Here is a 10,544-nt window from a genome sequence, read left to right as displayed (position 1 = left end):
AAAAAAATGTGACGTGTAGGTAGTTATCTTTTTATATGTTTGTTAGTTTCAATTTTTTTAAATATAGAATTTACTCTCCGTATAAATTTGATGCAAAGTGCAATTCTAACTATATTGCTACTTAATGATCCGTTTTAAAGGGGATATAATTATAACATTATTTTATTTATAAGTAAATTTTGAATGGAAGAATGTTGTCCATGATGAGAAAATAATATTAAATTAGACGTGCACAAATATATATATTATAATGGTAACTACATAAACTTACCAGATTCTTGTATTAGAATATTGACTTCAATAACAAATTTCATGTCGATTTTGTTGCTTCACACTTTGGCTTTTTGACCACTATCATAGTGCTTGTCCAAATAATCAAGGATGAAAAATGATAAAGTTACACACCATAAGATTTTTCCCCAAAAAAACAATTAAAGTTACAATAAAAATTTAATGAAAATAATTACCTAAGGTATGTCGACATCTCCATTTCTGAATCTTCTCGAGATTTTCACCATCTTTGTCACTATTCATATTTGTTTTATACTTACAAAATGAAATAGTTATTGCAATCATCAAAAATATTAATACAAAAACAAAATAAGTTAGGAACTTCAACCTAAATTTAAATACCAAAAGAACTAATAAATCATATAAAAAGGATCATTTCAATATTTGTTTTAAAGATGAATAGAAAATGGCTAGATTATTTTAAAAAAATAGCATATGAACAATACAATTATCATATTAGTAATTCATGCACTTAAAATATTAAAAGATGATGTACTTGATTCACTGACATGAAATTCTTCTGAAGTTCTCTATATCTCTATCACCAGTTTCTTTTTCTTCCTCCTTGCATTGGAGAGGTGATCCCTTCAATCGTAAAAAATAATTGCAGCACAAACAATTCAGATAGTAATTCTTCTTTTATAATCTTAGTGAGTGCAATCATATTTTTGTTTGAATCTTATTTTTGTTTGGATGTTATTTTTTCTTAAAACATGTTTGAAATCGTATTTTGAATAGTTGATTTTAAGAAGATAGAAATGATGAAGTTAGGAGTAGTATTTTTTTTTAAAGACGTGCCTTATAAGGTTTAGATGATTTTTAAGGATAAGGTTAGTTTTTTTTTTTGAAATTTAAATTTAGGTAGTTGATCATGGCTCATTTTAACCTTTTTTTAAGAACGTAAGTTTTATCCTTTTTTTTTAATTGGCAGTTTTTTTTTTCTATTTTAAATAATGCATATTATCTTGAAATATTTTTATTAGTAAGTATATACTTTACATTTATGTTATATTTAAGTTTATTGTATTTTTCATTTTTCATTTGAATACATTTACTCTAAATATTTTGATTTTGAATGAGAAAGTAGTATGTAATGGAGTCATATTAATGTATAGTTTTTATTTTTATTTTCATTGGCTTCTTTATTATTTTTGAAAATAATTAAATAGATGTCAATCAATAAAGATAGATATTTTAATTATGATAAAAATAAGAGTCCAAAATAACATAAACTTTAGTTACATGTGCTATTTTGACCCTTTTAAGGACGTAAGTTTTATCTTCTTTTTTCTAATTGACAGGTTTTTTTCTTTCTATTTTAAATAATGCATATTATCTTGAAATTTTATATTAATAAGTATATACTTTACATTTAGATTATCTTTAAGTTTATTGTATTTTTTATTTTCATTTGAATTCATTTACTCTAAATATTTTGATTTTGAATGAAAAAATAGTATGTAGTGGAGTAATACTATTTTCATTGGCTTCTTTATTATTTTTTAAAATAATTAAATAGATGTCAATCAATAAATATGGATATTTTAATTATGATAAAAATAAGAGTAAAAAATAGCATAAACTTTAGTTACATGTGCAATTATGTGTAGTTATTTAAAAGAGAGGAGGATATTGTGCAAGTAAATTAAATGTTAATACTCGAAATGATTTAACTAAAGAATAATCAGTTGTCAAATGATCATACTAATAATCAAAATGATCACGCTAAGGAATACTACTTTGCATATAAATTAACAAAAATTAACAAAAATGTAATTTGTGAACGAAGAATATGATAGTTATGATGATATGTATTCATCATCATTCTCATATATATTGATTTTATTCCAATAAAATGAAACACTTATCGAAATCGTTAAAAGAATATGAAAATAACATAAGTAAGGAATGCCAACCAAATTTGTTTAGTAATTGACATACATGATCCATTGATATGAAATTCTTCAGAATTCCTCCATTTATCTATCGTTGATTTCTTCTTCTTCTTTGTTGCATTGGAGAGCATGGTGGTCCTTCTCCGTAAATTATAACAACATAATTTCAAATCAAACAATTAAGAAAAATGACATATATACACACACAACACTACTATACTTTTCCTCATTTACTTTTGTGATCTCATGTGAATGTAATTTGTTTTTTGTTTGAATGTAATATTTGTTTTACAAATGTTTGGATTCGTTTATGAAGAGTTAGATTTAAAAAGATGTGAATGATGTTATTAAGATTAATAATTTTCTTCAAAGATGTGAGTTAGGAAGTTGAGATTCTTTTAAGGGATAAGGTTAGTTATTATTTGAAATTTAAATTTTAAATTAATTATTTAGATTTTTTTGTGGCTAATTTTGAGATTTCTTTTTTTAAAGGACGTGATATCCTTTTTTTTTTTTTTTGAATTGGAAGTATTTTCTTTCTTTTAATAATAATAAGACATATTATATGGATAGAATTTTAAAAAAAAATTACAAAGAAAGGAAAAAAAAAACTACCCCATTTCAACTAATCCACCGTTTAATTTTTTACAATAAGTTTTTTTCATTTTTTGTAATGGTAACCGTTTAAATTGTTTATTTTTTAATGGAAACCGCTTAAAATTTTATTTTATTGAAATGGAATTTATTATTTAAATTAACTAAAGACAATTAAGTTATTGAATTTGAATTTATTATTTAAAATAACTAAAAATAATAAAATTCAAGAATAATTGTGGTGCTGACACGTGTCCTTTTTTCCTCTTCTTTTATATATAGATAGATTTATTAAAATGGAATTTATTATTTAAATTAACTAAAGACAATTAAGTTATTGAATTTGAATTTATTATTTAAAATAACTAAAAATAATAAAATTCAAGAATAATTGTGGTGCTGACACGTGTCCTTTTTTCCTCTTCTTTTATATATAGATAGATTTATTAAAATGGAATTTATTATTTAAATTAACTAAAGACAATTAAGTTATTGAATTTGAATTTATTATTTAAAATAACTAAAAATAATAAAATTCAAGAATAATTGTGGTGCTGACACGTATCGTTTTTTCCTCTTCTTTTATATATAGATAGATGTGAGTCCGCCCCTGGGTTATGGTCTCCCGACCTGAAAAAAGGTGTTTGATCTAGCCTCGTAGAGCGTTCCAAGCTAATCTGTTACTGATCTTAGCCGACCTTGTTCGGGCCATCGACTTGTTATGTAAAGAATAAAGATGCGTTAATTTGAAGTGAAATTATGTCTCTTTGTGTGTGAATATCAACTTTTTTCACAGTTACAAATTGATGAACCTGTAAATACTGAATTTCAGCATTATGAACACATAAAAATACTAATTTATGTGTTCTCTAAAAATTGAACTTAAAACGAAATATTTAAATACTAATTTAATGTGTGTTTCAAATATAATACTCTATTTAACGTCACAAAGTGGGCAGATTATGTTCAAACACAACTGTGCAGCTAGGGCTGTGAGCTTTCACAACTTTTTTCTACATCAACTAAAATAATAATATTGAGCAAAATGTATTAATCACGTGGTAATATAAGATATAAATTAAACATATTCATAGTTGGATTAGTATTTATCTGAAGAGACTCCTATTACTAGAGTTTGGGAAGATGAGATATCTTCATTTTTGTACTTACGAGATTTAATAAGGAATTTTTTTTATTTTTTTAATTTATAAACGACCAAGAAATCTCATTTCTTTATAAAAATTCAAGTTTTTTTTTATAAAAAAAACAGTCAGTAGATCTTACTGTTGTCGAGTTTATAGAAAATATGTGAATATATCTCTTTTAAAAGTTATCAACTTATTTAACTCAAAATTATTATCCTTAATATACTATGAAATGGTTAATTTTAGGAAATGCATTTAGCTTCAAATATTAAAATTGTAAAAGATTGGAAATCCTATTTTATAAGAGTAGAGACAATTAAGAGAAGGTTAATGATAATTTATGCGGTCTTTTTTTAAAAATAAAAATAATAATAAAGTAGTAGAAGGGGATTATAGGTGAGAAATCATAATCAATTAAATGAGATACTAAGATTTTCTGTGATAGTTCATGTGACCACAATTAGAAACGTGATAGAAAAAATGAAGGATAAAACCTTGTGTCGCAGCAAAAAATTTGGTCCTAACTCCTAAGGATCAAAAGACATACTTCATATATCCTATTTATGTGTCATATTTATTCTTTTTAGTGTGTTTTAATAAGAATATTATCTTTTTATAATTAAATATAAATTAACTTTAAAATTTTCTTTTTACCCTTGATGAAATTATTTATAATCACATTATAAGATTTTCTTGACTATAAAACGATTTGACACGATCAATCGCGAAGAAGCTATAACAGCGTACTTTTGAGACGCCTGCCCAATCATAAAGCTCTAATCATAGGCCCAATTAGAATATGCTTAAATGCACTTTTAATCAGATCATATTAAAGTCGTATCTCCATTTCAACTTCTATAACATGACTAGATATAGAGTTGTCAAAAAGGGCAGTTCTGCCCCACCCGGTCTAAGTTTTGCGGGCTTAAAAAATTAATGGGATAAGGCAGGTCGACCCTTCATTAGGAAGGGCTTGAAAATGCTCAATCCAACCCAATCCTAGAAGGGTCGCGGGCTGGGGTGGGCCAACCCTTTTTTTTTTTTCAAATTTAAAATTCTATGACATTAAGAAAATGAGAAAATTTTCAAATCAATTATGTCAAACAATGGTATTGTTTCAATAACACTAGCAAAACATCTAGTGTGATTAACATGTATCTAGGATAATAGATATGCGAGATACATGTATCCAGTGTGATGCATCCCAGATATGCGAGCGAGATGGAGGGAGGCAAGGACGTGAGATTTGTCAATGAATCCTAGATACATGCGAATCCATTTGGATATAATGTATTTAGAACAAATTACACCTAATTTTGAGTTCATGTATTTCGAGATACATGTAATTGGACACATCAAAATCTGATAAGATTCGTACTATTAGAACATAGCATGCATCTAAGTAATTAGCTCATACACTAGTGAAATTTTTGTAAGTAACCCTTAAATAAATAGTTTTGGCTCATGAGCCGACCCCGACCTGGCTCCGATCAAGCCTCAAGAACCAAGGAGTTATATGGTTGGGCTGGACTTATAAAATCTAATTTTAAATAGGCTTGAAAAATCCTATTCCAACCCTACCCAATAACGGACTGGGATGGGCCAATTTCATGGACTAAACCCATTTTGACGGCTTTAAATCTAGACACATAGTTTAAAATATTCATTTTGGCTCAACTTATGAGTCATAATCCCTCCTTTTTTTTTCACGTTGGTGATACAATACAATGGATTGAATTGTACTTATTTTGTCAAGTTGCTATAAAAAAAAATCATCAAAATGCCATAGATATTTCATCACAAGAAGCACCCACAAAAGCATGAGACCATAAAAAAACACAAATATAGAAACCACTATCCTTCGTATTATTTTTTTTTGCACAAATGATACAGTAAGAAATTATGTGTTCATTCTTTTGAAATTTTATTCATTAATGCGGTGTCAAAACCTTAAAAGGTCAGTTTTAAATTTTGTACACATTATTGGTGTATAGATTTTTACATCATCAGGTTAAGTTGATTTAATTATAACGAAAATAAATGTTCATTGCAATTGCAAGATATGATAACTTGAAAAAAATATCTTATTGTAGCTGGTTACATTGAACTAATAGTGTAATTTTATTTTATTTTTCAGTTTCAATATATATTATTATTAATTTAATTCATCTTAAAGAATAAAGATTGGATATCATATGAGAAAAATATGCCTTTTAAATCTGAAATCTCTCCGAGTTTAATGAAATGATCATAACGGTGTATTTTCTTCAATTATTTTCATCCAAAATAGGAACGTCTATTTAAATTCATTTAAAATGCATAAGCTGTCTGTGGTGAAAAAAGTAGAACCTTTTTATTTTCCTATTTTTTTTACTTTTTGCACGGTTAATTAACGGTAATAGCTTAATTGTCATGCATTAACAGTTAACACTCTTTGTAAATGTCTCTAAAGTCTATATCGACATTAGATCCAATAATATCGAATATAATGTATTAAAATATGAATAGTATCTCATATTATTAATGTCATGATTTATTATGTATACCAGACATAAATTTACAACCAAACGTTATACTAAAATTTAGTAACACTATACTATTTTTATTATCTTATACACCTTATAAATCAAAATGTTTTTGAATTGAAACAAACTCTAGCGTCCTTCCCGCACTAAGTATAGTAGTATTTCACTCTTTTTAGAAATTTTTTTCTTTCTTTTTTCACTCTTTTGAAACTTTCAAACTCTTAACTAACCCTAAGAACACACTCTTTCATTTCATCTAAATTAGAGAAGAAAAAGGGTCATCCAATGTGACATTTTAGATGAAGAACAAAAAAATCATTCTAATGGAAACAAGATCCGTTAAGAAAAAAAGGCTTCTTGATGAAATCTACGCGAGTTTTTCATGTGGTGAAGACCGCATCAGTGATCTTCCTGATGCGGTCATTCACCAAATTCTTTTCTTCCTTCCAATCAAATCCATCGCCAAACTTAGCGTACTTTCTAAGCGATGGAAGCACATGTGGCACACTTTCCCAGATCTCGATTTTACAACAATCAATGTCCCATCAACATCAACATCATCATCAGGTTATAATAACTCAATCTCAAAAGTCAGCTCAAACGTTTACAAAAAATTCCACGCAAATTGTACTAGTGCTGGAGGTGCTGATTTCATAGATCAAGTGTTATCTTTTCGCAAAAAAAATTCAGGGATCAGGGTCCTCCGTTTTCGTGCAAATTTGAGTTTTTCACATCTAAACGCCCTGATTCGTGGCGCTGTTAAGCACAATGTACAAGAACTTGACGTTGAAGTAGCCACTAATGATTATTTCAATTTCCCAAGAAGTGCTATAAATAGTGACTCTTTAAGAGTTTTTAAATTAAAGTCAAAATATCCAGGATTTAGGTTACCTCCTTCATCAATTATGAAAAATGGGTTCAAAAATTTGTTCACATTGTCACTTTCGTGTCTTATTATGTACGAACAACCTTCGTTACATGATTTATTCACGGAGACATCTTTCCCGTTGCTTAAGAAATTGAGTCTTGATGGTTGTACGGGGTTAACTTACTTACATGTAAGTTGTCGTGTACTAGAGGATTTAATTCTTGAAAATTGTTTTCAATTGGAGAATTTAGATATAACGTGTTCGAAATTGGAGAAATTGAGTGTCAACAGCTGCTTCGATTCGTATTCTAGTGGTACTGAGGTTAAGATTGTTGGTCCGAGGCTAAAAAGTATTGTTTGGTCGAATAATACTATAACGGATCAAAGTTGTTTGGAGAATTTAACTTGTTTGATTGAGGCTTTTGTTGGGTTTTTTGTTCTTCTTGAGGATCTTGGTGCAATGAAGCTTCGAAGTGTCAATGATTTCTTGTCTGGCCTCTCTCATTCACATTCTTTAGTTCTTGAAAATCAAAGTGTTGAGGTATTTTTTTATTCATTTACCAAGTTTTATGTTTTATTTGAGGTGTGACATTTAATTTTGGCCTCTTCTATGGATCTAGCTATATGTGTGGCATTTAATGTTGTCTCATAACTTGGTGTTTGTCAACGGAATTGAGTAACTCGGCCATCAAGACTTAAGCTATTCAGATTTGAGTCTTGATTTTTCATATGTTTTTAGTTCTGTTGATTGATCACTAGACATTCTCTTGTAAATATATATTGATTATTGGACCAAGTTGTTGTTGTTACATTTACACTAGGCCTCGTTTTGCTCTCTATCGTGATTTGAATTCTGATCTCCCATGATCTCCTTATTTTGGTAGGCATAATCCAATAAATATTTATTGATTATTCGACCAAATTGTTGTTGTTACATTTACATTAGGACACATTTTGCTCTCTACCATGATTTGAATTTTGATCTCCTCAATATTTTGTTAGTCATTTATCCTATAAATATTTATTGATTATTGGACCAAATTATTGTTACATTTACGTTGTGCCTCGTTTTGCTTTCTACATGATTTAAATTCTGATCTCTCATGATTTTTCCGTTATTATATCATTGTAGACTTCAAAATTGATTTCTATAGCTCTCTATTTTTTGTTACAGATTCTATCGAAGAATAATCACTTGGCAGGAATTTCTCTGCGTCCTTTTAGTAAACTAAGATCATTAGAGTTGCACACAGGGTTCCACAAACACAACATTCCAGGATTAGCAAATCTGTTTAGGAGTTCTCCAGCAACAAATACACTAATTCTCAAGATTACAAATGAACACAACATCCAAAGAAGGGTAAGAATTTTTCATTCAGCAAAAAATCCATCTTAATTATGAATATTAATTGTTGGTGCAAAAGAGTATATACGATATGAGTAACGAGGTACATAAACCTATAAATCACACGAAGAAAATTATCTCAATAAATATCTATGATCTTATGGAATTTATAAACTACATTGTTAAAAACATAAAACACCCTTTTAGAAATAGTAGACGTTTTTTTCCTATCACGAATCAATAGAAAATTTTGTTATAAGTAAAACATTTGTTCCCACCTCATTTTCACCCAACCAACTCACTGGGAAAATGCATGACAGAAAAAAGATTCTCATTGAATTACTTGGAATAAACATTGAATATTTTTTATTTTTTCATTGATTCAATAAAAAATTCTCGATAATGATACAAACTGCAACTAAGTATGACAAATTAAAGTTCATGGATAGTGTGAAAAAATTATGACTCCATATTTGTGTATATAAGTTAAGCTCATTTCTATTTGGACTGATTGATTAAGTGAATGTGTGTCAACTTCTTAGATTGGAGATAACTAGTGTCATGCTCGAAACTATAGGTTAAATTTCACCCATTTACACTGTCAATATATATTTCTCATTAGATTGATGTTTCTTTAGCCTCATGACACATTTTTCTTGTCTTTAAATTTTTCAGAAATGGAATAGGGACCTATGGCAATTGTCAAACTCTGGTGAAGAAAGATTTTGGGAGTCACAAAGTAATGCTATGAATTCTTTCCTTCAACATCTTAAAGTAGTGAAGATTCATGGATTCTCAGAGTGTGAAAGTGATGTTAGTTTAGTGAAGTTTTTGTTGAAGCATGGAAAAGTATTGCAAGAAATGTTCTTGTGTGTAGCTGAGCTTTCCAAATCAAGAGACTCACTTCATAGAGAAAAAATCAAATCACAAATAATGGGGTTTTCCAAAGCATCTTGTAATGCTAAGATTGTGTTCAAGTAAACTTAGAGATATGTATGGTTGCAATTTTAAAGTAGAATTATATCCATATTTATGGACTTATGGTTGCAATTTTGGAACTTCATAGTCATGACTTAATATACATTATTATCTCAATTGGAATGTAAATTAATTATTTTCTTCTTTATTTTTGACACGTGTCATACTTTAGTTGGCGCGTATAATGCAATTTCCAAGAAGTAGTGGTTATGCCAACAAGCTCAGGAGATAAATAATGTATTAAGCCTAATTACTTGATTAGTCAAAAATGCTCCCAAGATGTACCTTAATTATCATTTGTAGCTGTGAGTTGGAGGTATCTAAGATAACAAATGGACATTTAGATTGAATTTGAGTTATTTAAAATAGACTAAATCAAGTCACTACCCAATACTACCCACACATTAATTAGGTTAAGCCAAGATGAAGTAAATAACTAATCATAGCTTAACTCATTCATCTTTCTTAGTTTTCTTATGATATGTTATAATTACCAAAAAAAAAATACTCTTTCCTCATAATGCTATTTATGTTTTATACGGGAAAATTATGCATAATAGCAAACATTTAACCTATATTAGGTACTATAGCTATAGTTTAAGAAAATTGTTATTCGCCTGATTTGTATAATTCACTTAATTTATATTCAGAATTTGTATAATTTGGTTCCTCATTGTATAAATTCAGAAATTTGTATATACTTACCCTAACTATTTGTATATGATTTATGAAAAAATCATAATAAATTACCCTGTTTATATATTGGCAAGCGAAATATTCAAACGGAGTTCTGAAAATTTCCTAAATATATAAATACAGAATTTGTATATACTTACCCTATTTGTATATTGACAAGAGAAATATACAAACCACAACCTCCATAGCAAACATAACTATAGCTAT

The 10,544-nt window shown here is 28.1% G+C and overlaps 1 protein-coding gene across 1 annotated transcript; it reads left to right on the top strand.

Moving 5' to 3' along the window:
* Window positions 1-6,696: 6,696 nt before the first annotated feature.
* LOC125853038 (putative F-box/FBD/LRR-repeat protein At4g03220) lies at window positions 6,697-9,654 on the top strand. Its single transcript, XM_049532714.1, has 3 exons — window positions 6,697-7,859; window positions 8,493-8,678; window positions 9,339-9,654. Exons 1-3 carry the CDS (start codon window positions 6,750-6,752, stop codon window positions 9,642-9,644), a joined length of 1,602 nt encoding a protein of 533 aa, XP_049388671.1. The 5' UTR covers window positions 6,697-6,749; the 3' UTR covers window positions 9,645-9,654.
* Window positions 9,655-10,544: the final 890 nt, after the last annotated feature.

This window comes from Solanum stenotomum, unplaced genomic scaffold (assembly GCF_019186545.1).
Source record: "Solanum stenotomum isolate F172 unplaced genomic scaffold, ASM1918654v1 scaffold7955, whole genome shotgun sequence".
NCBI lineage: Eukaryota > Viridiplantae > Streptophyta > Magnoliopsida > Solanales > Solanaceae > Solanum > Solanum stenotomum.
The sequence above is the reverse complement of the archived record's forward strand: the minus strand, read 5'-3'. Positions and strand labels throughout refer to the sequence as shown.